General features: G+C 35.0%; 1 protein-coding gene across 1 annotated transcript in view; it reads right to left on the bottom strand.

Annotated features, from left to right (window-relative positions):
* LOC143242300 (uncharacterized) overlaps positions 1–18626 on the bottom strand; it is a 115384-nt gene that overhangs the window by 86478 nt on the left and 10280 nt on the right. The window contains exons 5-6 of the mRNA XM_076485661.1: positions 16762–16901; positions 16475–16632 (exon numbers count right to left, since the gene is read on the bottom strand). Coding sequence (XP_076341776.1) covers positions 16475–16632; positions 16762–16901 — 298 coding nt within the window. The remainder of the gene's footprint in view (positions 1–16474; positions 16633–16761; positions 16902–18626) is intronic.

Below are 18626 nucleotides of genomic sequence, written 5' to 3'. Positions count from 1 at the left end.
ACTACTCAACCATTAGAGAATGATAACTTTTGTAAGTATTGTTTAAATGTCTACTACTCAACCATTAGAGAATGATAACTTTTGTAAGTATTGTTTAAATGTCTACTACTCAACCATTACAGAATGATAACTTTTGTAAGTATTGTTTAAATGTCTACTACTCAACCATTAGAGAATGATAACTTTTGTAAGTATTGTTTAAATGTCTACTACTCAACCATTAGAGAATGATAACTTTTGTAAGTATTGTTTAAATGTCTACTAACTCAACCATTAGAGAATGATAACTTTTGTAAGTATTGTTTAAATGTCTACTACTCAACCATTACAGAATGATAACTTTTGTAAGTATTGTTTAAATGTCTACTACTCAACCATTACAGAATGATAACTTTTGTAAGTATTGTTTAAATGTCTACTACTCAACCATTAGAGAATGATAACTTTTGTAAGTATTGTTTAAATGTCTACTACTCAACCATTACAGAATGATAACTTTTGTAAGTATTGTTTAAATGTCTACTACTCAACCATTAGAATGAATCTAAGTATTGTTTAAATGTCTACTACTCAACCATTACAGAATGATAACTTTTGTAAGTATTGTTTAAATGTCTACTACTCAACCATTAGAGAATGATAACTTTTGTAAGTATTGTTTAAATGTCTACTACTCAACCATTACAGAATGATAACTTTTGTAAGTATTGTTTAAATGTATACTACTCAACCATTACAGAATGATAACTTTTGTAAGTATTGTTTAAATGTCTACTACTCAACCATTAGAGAATGATAACTTTTGTAAGTATTGTTTAAATGTCTACTACTCAACCATTACAGAATGATAACTTTTGTAAGTATTGTTTAAATGTCTACTACTCAACCATTACAGAATGATAACTTTTGTAAGTATTGTTTAAATGTCTACTACTCAACCATTACAGAATGATAACTTTTGTAAGTATTGTTTAAATGTCTACTACTCAACCATTACAGAATGATAACTTTTGTAAGTATTGTTTAAATGTCTACTACTCAACCATTAGAGAATGATAACTTTTGTAAGTATTGTTTAAATGTCTACTACTCAACCATTACAGAATGATAACTTTTGTAAGTATTGTTTAAATGTCTACTACTCAACCATTAGAGAATGATAACTTTTGTAAGTATTGTTTAAATGTCTACTACTCAACCATTAGAGAATGATAACTTTTGTAAGTATTGTTTAAATGTCTACTACTCAACCATTACAGAATGATAACTTTTGTAAGTATTGTTTAAATGTCTACTACTCAACCATTAGAGAATGATAACTTTTGTAAGTATTGTTTAAATGTCTACTACTCAACCATTACAGAATGATAACTTTTGTAAGTATTGTTTAAATGTCTACTACTCAACCATTAGAGAATGATAACTTTTGTAAGTATTGTTTAAATGTCTACTACTCAACCATTAGAGAATGATAACTTTTGTAAGTATTGTTTAAATGTCTACTACTCAACCATTAGAGAATGATAACTTTTGTAAGTATTGTTTAAATGTCTACTACTCAACCATTACTTTTGTAAGTATTGTTTAAATGTCTACTACTCAACCATTGATAACTTTTGTAAGTATTGTTTAAATGTCTACTACTCAACCATTAGAGAATGATAACTTTTGTAAGTATTGTTTAAATGTCTACTACTCAACCATTACAGAATGATAACTTTTGTAAGTATTGTTTAAATGTCTACTACTCAACCATTACAGAATGATAACTTTTGTAAGTATTGTTTAAATGTCTACTACTCAACCATTACAGAATGATAACTTTTGTAAGTATTGTTTAAATGTCTACTCAACCATTACAGAATGATAACTTTTGTATTTGTTTAAATGTCTACTACTCAGAATGATAACTTTTGTAAGTATTGTTTAAATGTCTACTACTCAACCATTACAGAATGATAACTTTTGTAAGTATTGTTTAAATGTCTACTACTCAACCAACTTTTGTACAGTATTGTTTAAAATGTCTACTAACTCAACCATTAGAGTAATAACTTTTGTAAGTATTGTTTAAATGTCTACTACTCAACCATTAGAGAATGATAACTTTTGTAAGTATTGTTTAAATGTCTACTACTCAACCATTAGAGAATGATAACTTTTGTAAGTATTGTTTAAATGTCTACTACTCAACCATTAGAGAATGATAACTTTTGTAAGTATTGTTTAAATGTCTACTACTCAACCATTACAGAATGATAACTTTTGTAAGTATTGTTTAAATGTCTACTACTCAACCATTACAGAATGATAACTTTTGTAAGTATTGTTTAAATGTCTACTACTCAACCATTAGAGAATGATAACTTTTGTAAGTATTGTTTAAATGTCTACTACTCAACCATTACAGAATGATAACTTTTGTAAGTATTGTTTAAATGTCTACTACTCAACCATTACAGAATGATAACTTTTGTAAGTATTGTTTAAATGTCTACTACTCAACCATTACAGAATGATAACTTTTGTAAGTATTGTTTAAATGTCTACTACTCAACCATTACAGAATGATAACTTTTGTAAGTATTGTTTAAATGTCTACTACTCAACCATTAGAGAATGATAACTTTTGTAAGTATTGTTTAAATGTCTACTACTCAACCATTACAGAATGATAACTTTTGTAAGTATTGTTTAAATGTCTACTACTCAACCATTACAGAATGATAACTTTTGTAAGTATTGTTTAAATGTCTACTACTCAACCATTACAGAATGATAACTTTTGTAAGTATTGTTTAAATGTCTACTACTCAACCATTAGAGAATGATAACTTTTGTAAGTATTGTTTAAATGTCTACTACTCAACCATTACTCTTTGTAAGTAGAATGATAACTTTTGTAAGTATTGTTTAAATGTCTACTACTCAACCATTAGAGAATGATAACTTTTGTAAGTATTGTTTAAATGTCTACTACTCAACCATTACAGAATGATAACTTTTGTAAGTATTGTTTAAATGTATACTACTCAACCATTAGAGAATGATAACTTTTGTAAGTATTGTTTAAATGTCTACTACTCAACCATTACAGAATGATAACTTTTGTAAGTATTGTTTAAATGTATACTACTCAACCATTACAGAATGATAACTTTTGTAAGTATTGTTTAAATGTATACTACTCAACCATTAGAGAATGATAACTTTTGTAAGTATTGTTTAAATGTCTACTACTCAACCATTACAGAATGATAACTTTTGTAAGTATTGTTTAAATGTATACTACTCAACCATTAGAGAATGATAACTTTTGTAAGTATTGTTTAAATGTCTACTACTCAACCATTACAGAATGATAACTTTTGTAAGTATTGTTTAAATGTATACTACTCAACCATTACAGAATGATAACTTTTGTAAGTATTGTTTAAATGTCTACTACTCAACCATTACAGAATGATAACTTTTGTAAGTATTGTTTAAATGTCTACTACTCAACCATTACAGAATGATAACTTTTGTAAGTATTGTTTAAATGTCTACTACTCAACCATTAGAGAATGATAACTTTTGTAAGTATTGTTTAAATGTATACTACTCAACCATTAGAGAATGATAACTTCTGTAAGTGTTGTTTAAATGTCTACTACTCAACCATTACAGAATGATAACTTTTGTAAGTATTGTTTAAATGTATACTACTCAACCATTAGAGAATGATAACTTTTGTAAGTATTGTTTAAATGTCTACTACTCAACCATTACAGAATGATAACTTTTGTAAGTATTGTTTAAATGTATACTACTCAACCATTACAGAATGATAACTTTTGTAAGTATTGTTTAAATGTCTACTACTCAACCATTACAGAATGATAACTTTTGTAAGTATTGTTTAAATGTCTACTACTCAACCATTACAGAATGATAACTTTTGTAAGTATTGTTTAAATGTATACTACTCAACCATTAGAGAATGATAACTTTTGTAAGTATTGTTTAAATGTCTACTACTCAACCATTACAGAATGATAACTTTTGTAAGTATTGTTTAAATGTATACTACTCAACCATTACAGAATGATAACTTTTGTAAGTATTGTTTAAATGTCTACTACTCAACCATTACAGAATGATAACTTTTGTAAGTATTGTTTAAATGTATACTACTCAACCATTACAGAATGATAACTTTTGTAAGTATTGTTTAAATGTCTAATACTCAACCATTACAGAATGATAACTTTTGTAAGTATTGTTTAAATGTATACTACTCAACCATTACAGAATGATAACTTTTGTAAGTATTGTTTAAATGTCTACTACTCAACCATTACAGAATGATAACTTTTGTAAGTATTGTTTAAATGTCTACTACTCAACCATTACAGAATGATAACTTTTGTAAGTATTGTTTAAATGTCTACTACTCAACCATTACAGAATGATAACTTTTGTAAGTATTGTTTAAATGTATACTACTCAACCATTAGAGAATGATAACTTCTGTAAGTGTTGTTTAAATGTCTACTACTCAACCATTACAGAATGATAACTTTTGTAAGTATTGTTTAAATGTATACTACTCAACCATTACAGAATGATAACTTTTGTAAGTATTGTTTAAATGTCTAATACTCAACCATTACAGAATGATAACTTTTGTAAGTATTGTTTAAATGTCTACTACTCAACCATTACAGAATGATAACTTTTGTAAGTATTGTTTAAATGTCTAATACTCAACCATTACAGAATGATAACTTTTGTAAGTATTGTTTAAATGTATACTACTCAACCATTACAGAATGATAACTTTTGTAAGTATTGTTTAAATGTCTACTACTCAACCATTACAGAATAATGACTTCGGTAAGTATTGTTTAAACGTCTACTACTCAACCATTACAGAATAATGACTTCCGTAAGTATTGTTTAAGTGTGTACTAGTCAGCAGTGATAATTTATGAGATTTCTTGGTACATTTAGCTTAATCGTTTGAAATTGTTAATGTACCCTAATGACATAAACAAAAACTGTAGTAATTTTTGTTGCTATTTTTGTAATTTAGTGTTAATTTTATCTGCCAGAAGCTCGTGTCCTGTAATGTATTCTTTAATTGACGTTAGGCTTATGAAAGAAGTAAAGTCTATTGTTGGCTTCGATTCTCGACCTTAGAGAATCTTAAGGTTGGTTGTAATAGGTCTAAATCTTTAAGCATAAGAAGCGAACAGACAGACTACACTTCTAACTTGTATAGAGGGTCGCGTGCAATGTATTCAACTTGCAAGTTAACAAGTTCCATTAGAAGTTGTATAAAGTTACTGTTAAGCTGAATTTATGAGAACCGTATTTTGATATTGTTTGTCTTTTTGTAGGTTGTGACGCCGATAGGCATACGGAGTATTGTTCAGGGCTGTACAGATTTTGCCTGAATGAGGTTTAGAACAAAATCTTCCGTTATGAGTTTTTTGAATAAATGTTAAATTTTCCCGAATCACCATAATGTTTGCTTCTAATTTTACCCGAATGGTGGTAGATATTGCAAGCTAGAGAGGGTTCCACCTTTCATCTTCTTCTTCACGCGTTGGTCGCCCATGATGACGTTATCAGTACTTGATCGCTGTTACGAAGTTTTTGAAATAACTCTTCCCAAAACAAAGTATTTGTATTCTCAGATCGTAGATGTGCTCAGGTCGAGGACTTAGAATTTCCAAGATGAGGATATTCTTCGTAGTCAATGAAATTGGAAAACGCTGGAATATGGATCAATTTGGGACACCAGTACATCAAGAGAGAGATCTTCAACGAGTCGTAACTTCAGCAGTGGTGAGAAAATTGTGGCATCTTTTAACAGGTAAAAATCCACAAACACATAGGTCACTGATAAAAGCTGTCCATGTGCCTCAGCCAACAGTCACGGTACATTCAAGAATGATCTCAGCTTGGAAACGAGGCGAAAAGGGCATAGATTTACCAAAATAAGGCTTCAACCATGGCTTTTTTCGACTATCGCATATCTCAAAGAAACTGCAGAATGAAATGCAATTTCACGCGAAAGCATACCAGTTAAACCGTGTGTTATTTTTGGACGTTTGGGTGTATTAAAGTAGGGCTAAGAGGTTATTGTCCTCATACACTACGTAGATTATGGAAAGTACTGAGGGATAAGTTGTGTCGTTTAGACATGACAGACATAGAACAGATCCCTTTAAAATTGAAGTTACTTTGCATTGTTATTTTAAAGATGCACTGTCTTCAGATTGTGTGCCCGGACGTTACGAACTGTAACGACGTGGTGAGGCTCTAAAGTTGTTTTAATACAGAGTAATTCACCTCTCCTCCCCAACACACACACATACACTGTTGACTTTGAAATGTAAGGAGTGAAAACCTCTTTTTAATAACGACCGTACATAAAGTCAGGTAATTTTACTCAATGTTTTTATATAAGGGTTAACCCGTTAGTCTGCAGGCCAGCCCTTTCAGCAGGTTGTAAGAAAACTCATAATGTGAACTCGGTCTTCAAAAGTTCAGATAACGTGTGGCGAGGGTTGCAGTCTGCTTGGCACACCCACCCTCTAACTTACTATAAAACCTATTAAAATGTCGTTAAAAATTAATACAAAAAATCGTTACTTGCTTAGTAAAGAACATTTTATTAGTAATAGCACAAACAATGTTTGTACAGTCTTTCTTAATGACGAGAAACCCACTTGAAATAAAAATGTATCTCAGAGCGGCTGGTATGGGTATTAACACTACTACTGATAAGGAGAGAACAACGTTTCGACAAAGAAACCAACAACTTTGTATCTGAGAACGGCTGGTATGGGTGTTAAATTAAAGGCTGTCTGTGCCTTGTCCAACACGTTAATCGAAACCCGGATGTAAGCGTTATTAGCCTTCAAACTTAACGTAATATAAAGTGATGTTGGTTACTGACAATGACTTTACGTGTACTTTCAGAAAGTAATAATTTTCCACATCTATTTACACAGTTTACAGTTTGTAAGAAATTATTGTTTACACTTTGAATGATAAGGAACGTATCACGCAATGGGTTACAAAAATTCATTACAATTTTTAGTGTGTTTTTAATTAAAAACCATAAGATATATGACACAGAAAATTATTATTATAGAGAGATGTCATTACCATGGTTTTGAACAAGTTTCGTCTTGTTTATTTGTTTAACTTTTTTTTTTTCTTTTGTGGGGTCACGTGGCAAAGTTTGGTTTGGTTTCTTTTGAATTTCGCGCAAAGCTACTCGAAGGCTATCTGCGCCACATGGTAAAGAGACTTCACTACTTACCAGGGGTGCATATACTGGGGGTAATAACCCCCTTCATTTTAGGTGGGGGTATGGTGCATACAGTCATCCCCCCTACAGTTTGGTCTCTTGAATTGTTTTATTGCATCACAGGCCTTCAAATTGTGTGTTTGTTCTTGTGATTCTCATGTTCTTACTAATCGAATTACATAATTAGGCCTAGATGTAGGCTTTTTCAGTAGCTGTAATGTACATCTTTAATATAGGCGTGCTTCTAAGCTTTTCGATCTAAGCGATAGTTCGTAAGTATCAGTCAGTAGACCTAAGTATACATGCAAGTATCGTGGCAACAAGATTACTCTGTGACTGCATGTTTATAGCTTTCAGTTCAGGTAATCAGAGATTACCAATTTGTAAATTGAACAGTCCACATAAGTGGTTGCAAAAATCATCCCCCCCCCCATCGAATGTAAAAAATCTACGCACCTGGTGGTCACAATCTGATAATCATGAGTTGGGACCTAATCATTGAACATACTGGGTCTTTCAGCCGTGAGTGCATTATAATGTAAGGGTCAATCCCACTTACGGTGGTAAAGAATAACGAAATAGTTGGCGGTGGGTGATGTAGATTAGCTGCCCTCTCTCCAGTTTATCAATTCAAAATTAGAGACGGCTCGCGCAGTAAGTCCACAACTAGCTTTGCACCAAATTCGACACTTGTTTTTCAGCAATACCCACACAAGAATTACCTGCGCTAATTTTGAAGTGATGAACTAGATGGAAGGCAGTCAGTAGCACTCACCGCCAACACTTGCCCTATTTTTGTCTTATTAATTAGTATTACTTGACAGCCACTTTTTTGCCGTACTGACACCTCAAAGTGCGGACCACGTTTTCATGTTAAGGGAATCTTTCTGATTGAAATCGGGCTCGCTACCCGCTAGGACACGCCTTCTCCCAGCTTTATAAGAAACTATACGTTGTGCGTGTTACACTTAAGCAGATTTCGAGTGTTTTAAACGCGAGTTTTTAAAAATCGCTTGTAATTTTCAGTTGTCATGGAATATTTATCATTTTTCTTGAGCTCGGAAGATTGTAGTCGGATAAATCTCGTTCAGTTAAGTAAAACAAACCAAACACCGACATCATCAGCATGTTATTAATTCACCATGCTTGTAATATCTCGCTGACTTGAACAGAAGCAGCGACAGAATTCTGTAACTGTACTTGACCTTGTATAGTCGTTTTCCAGAAATTTGACGTGTGTCCCTGTCGACCCGATGGTTATTATTTTAGCTGTGGTAGGCGTTTATCGGTATTCTCTCAAGCGTAACTAGGCTTAGTTTGAGTTGTTTAGGGTACAGGCACGTAACAGTGTGTTTCTGGGGGTTGCGAAAAGACGTTAGCAGAGTAGGAAGCAACTTGTAGTGGTTTATTTTGTTTATACGTCTCTTGTACCCCCCCCTCCGCCATTTTACCCCACATTAGTCAAGTTTACGTTGTTAGCTATCATTCCTTAATCTTCCGTGATGACGAGAAACCCACTTAAAGCAAAAATGTTTCTCAACCAACCTGAGATACAATCTCAATGTTGTATTGGTACGACACAAAAATACGAAAACATATAATGTATGATACTGAACCACGTGAGAATTACGTGACAGAAGCTGATTAGTTTCACGCACAGACGTGCTGTTTGGAGATATATTTGTGTACTACGTGATTGTCTGACACTAAAATTAGTGCAGTGTTATATTTTTTTTAAACGTCTATTGTTTTGTTTTTAAATACGTCTTCATATGTGTGTATTTGGTAACTAATTGTTATCATTGTATTTAGGCTTAACCGATAATCAACAAAAATATATATTTTTTTAAATTATTTTAACCAGTGTGTCGTATCATTACTGTGTCTTTCTATGAATTCCATTGTTATGGCTAATGGTGTGTGTTTTCTTTTAGCAAAGCCAAATTGTGCTGTCTATCGAGGGGAATCGAACGCCTGATTTTAGCGTATAAATCCGTAGACTTACCGCTGTACCAACGGGGAACCCATCGAAGCTATTAATTTTTTTTTAACTCGACACAACAATACACCTGTGAGTGAACAATAGTTGTTATCTTCTCGTTGGTTCGTCAGTTTTATACCATCTGAGACATTAACTTCTGAAGACCGTGCACGTGCTCAGGGATCATGCAAAAATCTCTTTCCTGATTGGCTTAGCTATAGGATCACGAGATTGGTTGTAAGGGTAGTTTGGAGTGCTAGCTGTAGATCACGAGATTGGTTGTAAGGGTAGTTTGGAGTGCTAGCTATAGGATCACGAGATTGGTTGTAAGGGTAGTTTGGAGTGCTAGCTATAGGATCACGAGATTGGTTGTAAGGGTAGTTTGGAGTGCTAGCTGTAGATCACGAGATTGGTTGTAAGGGTAGTTTGGAGTGCGAGCTGTAGATCACGAGATTGGTTGTAAGGGTAGTTTGGAGTACTAGCTATAGGATCACGAGATTGGTTGTAAGGGTAGTTTGGAGTGCTAGCTGTAGATCACGAGATTGGTTGTAAGGGTAGTTTGGAGTGCGAGCTGTAGAATCACGAGATTGGTTGTAAGGGTAGTTTGGAGTGCTAGCTGTAGATCACGAGATTGGTTGTAAGGGTAGTTTGGAGTGCTAGCTGTAGATCACGAGATTGGTTGTAAGGGTAGTTTGGAGTGCTAGCTGTAGGATCACGAGATTGGTTGTAAGGGTAGTTTGGAGTGCTAGCTGTGGATCACGAGATTGGTTGTAAGGGTAGTTTGGAGTGCTAGCTATAGAAGCACGAGATTGGTTGTAAGGGTAGTTTGGAGTGCTAGCTATAGGATCACGAGATTGGTTGTAAGGGTAGTTTGGAGTGCTAGCTAAGTAGGATCACGAGATTGGTGCTGTCAAGGGTAGTTTGGAGTGCTAGCTATAGGATCACGAGATTGGGGTAAGAGGCTAGCTGTAGATCACAGAATTGGTTAGTTAGTGGAGTGCTAGCTGTAGGATCACGAGATTGGTTGTAAGGGTAGTTTGGAGTGCTAGCTATAGGATCACGAGATTGGTTGTAAGGGTAGTTTGGAGTGCTAGCTATAGGATCACGAGATTGGTTGTAAGGGTAGTTTGGAGTGCTAGCTGCAGGATCACGAGATTGGCTGTAAGGGTAGTTTGGAGTGCTAACTATAGGATCACGAGATTGGTTGTAAGGTAGTTTGGAGCGCTAGCTTTCACGAATTGGAGTGCTAGTTTGGAGCGCCAGGATCACGAGATTGGTTGTAAGGGTAGTTTGGAGTGCTAACTATAGATCACGAGATTGGTTGTAAGGGTAGTTTGGAGTGCTAGCTGTAGATCACGAGATTGGTTGTAAGGTAGTTTGGAGTGCTAGCTAAGGATCACGAGATTGTTGTAAGGGTAGTTTGGAGTGCTAGCTGTAGAATCACGAGATTGGTTGTAGGAGTAGTTTGGAGTGCTACTGTAGATCACGAGATGGTTGTAAGGGTAGTTTGGAGTGCTAGCTGTAGATCACGAGATTGGCTGTAAGGAGTAGTTTGGAGTGCTAGCTGTAGATCACGAGATTGGTTGTAAGGGTAGTTTGGAGTGCTAGCTGTAGGATCACGAGATTGGTTGTAAGGGTAGTTTGGAGTGCTAGCTGTAGGATCACGATTGGTTGTATAGTGGAGTGCTAGTAAGGGTAGGGTAGTTTGGAGTGCTAGCTATAGGATCACGAGATATAGTTTGAGTGCTAGCTATAGGATCACGAGATTGGTTGTAAGGGTAGTTTGGAGTGCTAGCTATAGGATCACGAGATTGGTTGTAAGGGTAGTTTGGAGTGCTAGCTATAGGATCACGAGATTGGTTGTAAGGGTAGTTTGGAGTGCTAGCTGTAGATCACGAGATTGGTTGTAAGGGTAGTTTGGAGTGCGAGCTGTAGGATCACGAGATTGGTTGTAAGGGTAGTTTGGAGTGCTAGCTATAGGATCACGAGATTGGTTGTAAGGGTAGTTTGGAGTGCTAGCTATAGGATCACGAGATGGTTGTAAGGGTAGTTTGGAGTGCTAGCTGTAGATCACGAGATTGGTTGTAAGGGTAGTTTGGAGTGCTAACTGTAGATCACGAGATTGGTTGCAAAGGTAGTTTGGAGCGCTAGTTTGGAGTTTGGAGCTACGCATAGGATCACGAGATTGGTTGTAAGGGTAGTTTGGAGTGCTAGCTATAGGATCACGAGATTGGTTGTAAGGGTAGTTTGGAGTGCTAGCTGTAGATCACGAGATTGGTTGTAAGGGTAGTTTGGAGTGCTAGCTGTAGATCACGAGATTGGTTGCAAGGGTAGTTTGGAGCGCTACGTATAGGATCACGAGATTGGTTGTAAGAGTAGTTTGGAGTGCTAGCTGTAGATCACGAGATTGGTTGTAAGGGTAGTTTGGAGTGCTAGCTGTTGGTTGTAGGGAGTTTGGAGTGCATAGGATCACGAGATTGGTTGTAAGGGTAGTTTGGAGCGCTAGCTGTAGATCACGAGATTGGTTGTAAGGGTAGTTTGGAGTGCTAGATATAGATCACGAGATTGGTTGCAAGGGTAGTTTGGAGTGCTAGCTATAGGATCACGAGATTGGTTGTAAGTTTGGTAGTTAGGATCACGAGATTGGTTGTAAGGGTAGTTTGGAGTGCTAGCTATAGGATCACGAGATTGGTTGTAAGGGTAGTTTGGAGTGCTAGCTATAGGATCACGAGATTGGTTGTAAGGGTAGTTTGGAGTGCTAGCTGTAGGATCACGAGATTGATTGTAAGGGTAGTTTGGAGTGCTAGCTGTAGGATCACGAGATTGGTTGTAAGGGTAGTTTGGAGTGCTAGCTGTAGGATCACGAGATTGGTTGTAAGGGTAGTTTGGAGCACTAGCTGTAGGATCACGAGATTGGTTGTAAGGGTAGTTTGGAGTGCTAGCTGTAGGATCACGAGATTGGTTGTAAGGGTAGTTTGGAGTGCTAGCTGTAGGATCACGAGATTGGTTGTAAGGGTAGTTTGGAGTGCTAGCTGTAGGATCACGAGATTGGTTGTAAGGGTAGTTTGGAGTGCTAGCTATAGGATCACGAGATTGGTTGTAAGGGTAGTTTGGAGTGCTAGCTATAGGATCACGAGATTGGTTGTAAGGGTAGTTTGGAGTGCTAGCTGTAGATCACGAGATTGGTTGTAAGGGTAGTTTGGAGTGCTAGCTGTAGATCACGAGATTTGTTGTAAGGGTAGTTTGGAGTGCTAGCTATAGGATCACGAGATTGGTTGTAAGAGTAGTTTCGAATGCAGGTGTAAATATACCGAGTTTTTTGTTTTCAATTCACAGAGGTCAAAAGTGTCACGTGTTCTGACTCAAAACGTTTATTTTTAGAAGCAAGCAGATAATATTATTCAAACAATGTTTCCGAATGTCTCTGATAACAGTTGGGGGAAAGGAGGGGAGATTATATGTTCATCTGTAACTTTTGAAAGCTATTCGAACATCTTCATGTTTCAGACGTGTTTTCTAGTACATTTAATTTTTTGTATATTATACAGGGTGGCCCGTAAGCCCCTACCCATCCATATGTTATAAAAGCATTGTGTCTAAACAACGTTATAACCCTCACGATGAGTTGAAGGCAGCTGTTACCGCGACATTTGGAACAATAACCCCTGCTATGTTGAGGAAAATGTCTCACAGAACATGGCGTCCCATAATATTATGTAGCGACAATGAGGGACAGCACACAGATACACTGGATATATAAGATATATGGATGGGTAGGGACTTAGGGCCACCCTGTAGTATCTTACAGTTTATTTTAAGAAACTCCATTTACTTATCTATTTATTTATTTTCTGGTGTTTAAGAGATATCTTCGGTACTGTTAAAAGATTTTGTAACGCCAAAAATTTAAGATTGAATCGTATATTTTATCAGAATACGAGGTCGTGTATTTATTTCGAAATTCTACGAAGCGATATAAACACTTTTCTTCAATTTAAATTGGCCCGGCATGGCTAAGCGCGTTAAGGCGTTCAACTCCCGGTCGCACTAAACATGCTCGCCGGGGCGTTATAATATACGGTCAATCCCACTATTCGTTGGTAAAAGAATAGCCCAACAGTTGGCGGTGGGTGGTGATGACTAGTTGCCTTCCCTCTAGTCTTACACTGCTAAATTAGGGACGGCTAGCGCAGATAGCCCTCGGGCAGCTTTGCGCGAAATTCAAAACAAACAAACACTTTAAATTAGCTAAACCGTACTTTAATGTGTGCATGAAACGTTATAAAAGTACTCGCATTTTGTATCCATATGCGAAACCGTCCAATCTACAAAGTTTCATAGTGAATACTCTGTCAAAACAATCTATCAAAGAATACCTAATAAAACTATCTGACGCCGTTGAGAGGGGAAGGCAGCCAATCAGAATCATGCTCAGAGATTGACCGACACTCGTTCCAGCATCATTGTGGGGGCTGCATCTGTTTCATGGTATTCCATAGTTTGGAACCTCACTAGGGAGCGCTGACATCAAACTTGAAACACAAGGCAACCCACATTTTGGAGATATAAATATATGCTTTAACAGTAACAACAGTGATAACTGGTTTTGTAGATGTGATGACACTAGTTATTAACAGTGATAACTGGTTTTATAGGTGTGATGACACTACTTATTAGCAGTGATAACTGGTTTTATAGGTGTTATGACACAACTTATTAGTTGTGATAACTGGTTTTATAGGTGTGATGACACTACTTATTAGTTGTGATAACTGGTTTTATAGGTGTGATAACACTACTTATTAGCAGTGATAACTGGTTTATAGGTGTGATAACACTACTTATTAGCAGTGATAACTGGTTTAGAGGTGTGATAACACTACTTATTAGCAGTGATAACTGGTTTTATAGGTGTGATGACACTACTTATTAACAGTGATAACTAGTTTTATAAGTTTGATGACACTACTTATTAACAGTGATAACTAGTTTTATAAGTTTGATGACACTACTTATTAACAGTGATAACTAGTTTTATAAGTTTGATGACACTACTTATTAACAGTGATAACTAGTTTTATAAGTTTGATGACACTACTTATTAACAGTGATAACTAGTTTTATAAGTTTGATGACACTACTTATTAACAGTGACAACTAGTTTTATAAGTGTGATGACACTACTTATTAACAGTGATAACAAGTTTTATAGGTGTGATAACACTACTTATTAACAGTGATAACAAGTTTTATAGGTGTGATAACACTACTTATTAACAGTGATAACACGTTTTATAGGTGTGATGACACTACGTATTAACAGTGATAACTGGTTTTATGGGTGTGATAACACTACTTATTAGCAGTGATAACTGGTTTTATAGGTGTGATAACACTACTTATTAGCAGTGATAACTGGTTTATAGGTGTGATGACACTACGTATTAACAGTGATAACTGGTTTTATGGGTGTGATAACACTACTTATTAACAGTGATAACACGTTTTATAGGTGTGATGACACTACTTATAACAGTGATAACTGGTTTATAGGTGTGATAACACTACTTATTAACAGTGATAACAAGATTTATAGGTGTGATGACACTACTTATTAACAGTAATAACTGGTTTTATAGGTGTGATGACACTACTTATTAACAGTGATAACTAGTTTTATAAGTTTGATGACACTACTTATTAACAGTGATAACTAGTTTTATAAGTTTGATGACACTACTTATTAACAGTGACAACTAGTTTTATAAGTGTGATGACACTACTTATTAACAGTGATAACAAGTTTTATAGGTGTGATAACACTACTTATTAACAGTGATAACAAGTTTTATAGGTGTGATAACACTACTTATTAACAGTGATAACTGGTTTTATAGGTGTGATGACACTACGTATTAACAGTGATAACTGGTTTTATAGGTGTGATGACACTACTTATTAACAGTGATAACTGGTTTTATAAGTTTGATAACACTACTTATTAACAGTGATAACTGGTTTATAGGTGTGATGACACTACGTATTAACAGTGATAACTGGTTTTATGGGTGTGATAACACTACTTATTAACAGTGATAACACGTTTTATAGGTGTGATGACACTACTTATTAACAGTGATAACTGGTTTTATGGGTGTGATAACACTACTTATTAACAGTGATAACTGGTTTTATAGGTGTGATGACACTACTTATTAACAGTGATAACTGGTTTTATAAGTTTGATAACACTACTTATTAACAGTGATAACACGTTTTATAGGTGTGATGACACTACGTATTAACAGTGATAACTGGTTTTATGGGTGTGATAACACTACTTATTAACAGTGATAACACGTTTTATAGGTGTGATGACACTACTTATTAACAGTGATAACTGGTTTTATAGGTGTGATGACACTACTTATTAGCAGTGATAACTGGTTTTATAGGTGTGATGACTCTACTTATTAACAATGACTGATACTTAGTTCGTACTAGAAAGAAAACACATATTGGTGGATAACACGTTTATTTTGTCACGAAACCAGTTTCGTAGTTAATATAATATTTAATATGAGACAGTATAAACTAACTTTTATACAATTCTACAGGCTTAATGAGATATCTAATCGAATACATATTACATGAAAATATGTCAAGGAGCTACAGTAAAATTGTAGTAAACAACCAGATACAGAACTGTTTATCTTCACACCAGGTTATAAGTCATCAGTTATCTATTTTCAGGACATCTGATATGAGTATTTTCACCTGAAGATGACCTAAGAAGGTCACAATGTTATTGTGTACTGTATTTAAATTAAAGTTTTAACACCCGTAGCAGCCGTATTGAGAATACATTTTTACTTCAAGTAGGTGTCTCGTTATCACTGAGTCATTACTGAGTGAACCTGCATGCCACTTTTTAAAATGTATACAAAAACAACAGCTGGTAATCCGGAAGCTATTATTATATAAATTCAGTAATTTATATATTTCTGTTTTTAAACATTTTAATCAATATATCGCATTGATTACGGTTTGTTTTTGTAACATATTTAGAAAAGTTTAATGAATATGTTTTATAGACAGTATCATATGTGCGATAAAAATATTTAACTGATAAACAATCACTATCATTGCCAACCCAACAGAGAAGAAATTAATTGAGAACTCACATCTCAACATTTTTTGTTACCCAGTCTATATACTCTGTAATTCGAGTGTAAACTCCGGGATATCCAGCTTGGGCACATCGACTGCCAAACGACACCACACCGACCAAAGTCCATTTTCTGTTTCTATTTCTAACCATTAGGGGGCCTCCTGAGTCTCCCTGTCATGACGTAGGTGTATAATGATTACGTAATATTTTAATGCTCATCAAATTGTTAAAAATATAATTGAATAATAAAACGTACTATTAAAAACGTGAGAAGGTGAACAGATATTTTATTTAACGTACCTGACAAGCGTCTTTCCCGCCTTCAATAAATCCTGCGCATAAAAATCCGCTCGTGATTCGTTGGAAATACCTTCGGTTACAATCGTCATTGTCCCAGATTGGCATGGAAACTTGGTGTAAAGCGCCACTGTTGCGCCCTCCTGTGTTCATAATAATAAAAATTATTTTCTCGAGTTAATATGATACCAGGAAGAAAAAACTAAACAGTTGAAAATAAAGTTATTTTAGTTCTCGGAAATTTTGCTTTAAACCAAAACTAGTCTAGTGTACAAAATTATTATGAGCACAACGAAGACATCCATATGTTTAGTTGTCTAGGACACTGACGTCTAATTTTAGGTTTTTAACCACCAAATTAGCGATGTTTGCATACCGTTCTTTAGTGGTAGGGATCCATATATATTAAAAACCTTATGTTTTTGCCTGTAACAACCCTCAATGTAAAGAACTTAAAAAATGTTTAAAATCATCCATTATCTACACACAGTTCACAGGGGATTCAATCGGTAATAGTAAAATTACTGTACAGGATTTGGACAGAATCTAATATTATGAGGTCTTCCCTTAAGTAATAGTTTTATTCTCTTTAGGCCTATTACTTTTCAGCCATAATGTATCATTGATACGACAAGAGGTAAACATTACAACTACTTTGATTCCCTTGAGGTAAACTACATTTATAAAATGATAGCTTTATTGTAGATATACTTTAGGGAAAAGAGTGCATGTGTCAACATAGAATAAACCAAACGAAATATAAACTTTAAAACCCAGCCATTTCACCGTATTGCGTCAGAAGTAACATACAGTATAGATACTTTAAGATTCGTAAGCCAAAATTCCACCTAGTGGATGAAGTGCGCGAAACTATTAATAAGAATTTTACTTTCTAGAATTATTTATCCAAATTTTACGACACATGTGAAACTATTTTGACATTTTAGGCGGTCTGGCATGGCCAGGTGGGTTAAGGAATTCGATTTGTAATCTGAGGGTCGCGGGTTCCAATCCCCGTCGCACCAAACATGCTCGTCCTTTCAGCCGTGGGGGCGTAATAATGCATCGGTCAGTCCCACTATTCACTGTTAAAAGAGTAGCCCAAGAATTGGTGATGGATGGTGATGACTAGTTCCCTTCCCTCTAGTCTTACACTGCTAAATTATGGACGGCCAGCGCTTACAGCCCTCGAGTAGCTTTGCGCGAAATTCAAAAACAAACAAAAATTTTGACATCGTAGGCTAAAACCATCCATAAGACATACTTTAGTTTATAACGCCACCACCTTTTTTTAGATTCTCAGCTACAAAAAAAATAAAGTTTGATTTTTGACAATAACTTCCAAACTTTTACTCATAGACTAGTAAAATCTTTCAACAAGGCTTAACGACCATTGGAGTGTGCAAGTCCTACAAGATAATACGAAGTGCGTACAACATAAATGGTTTTCCCCAGGCTTGTAAAATTTTTTTTGAAAGGAATTACACAAAGAATTAGCTACATTCTATTTTAATATGCAAATTAGCAAGTCACGTGAAAGACCACAGTCGGGATGGAACGGGATGAATCAGAACTTTATTTTGATGTTGTTACGTAGGAGGTGTAATACCACAAAAATTAATCACTGTTGAAAGTAGTATCTAACAGCTATTTCAAAAGTGAAATATTCATACACTCCGACCATAAAGATGTCCCTTGTACTTTACTGAATTGAAAAACAAAGGAATATCGATAAGTTGTGTATCAGGACTATTTTAAGAGTTGTGTATCAGGACTATTTTAAGAGTTGTGTGTCAGGACTATTTTAAAAGTAGAGTATCAGGACTATTTTAAAAGTTGTGTATCAGGACTATTTTAAGAGTTGTTTA

Source organism: Tachypleus tridentatus, unplaced genomic scaffold (assembly GCF_004210375.1).
Source record: "Tachypleus tridentatus isolate NWPU-2018 unplaced genomic scaffold, ASM421037v1 Hic_cluster_2, whole genome shotgun sequence".
NCBI classification, from domain to species: domain Eukaryota; kingdom Metazoa; phylum Arthropoda; class Merostomata; order Xiphosura; family Limulidae; genus Tachypleus; species Tachypleus tridentatus.
Note: the sequence above shows the minus strand (reverse complement) of the source record. Positions and strands in the feature narration are given on the sequence as shown.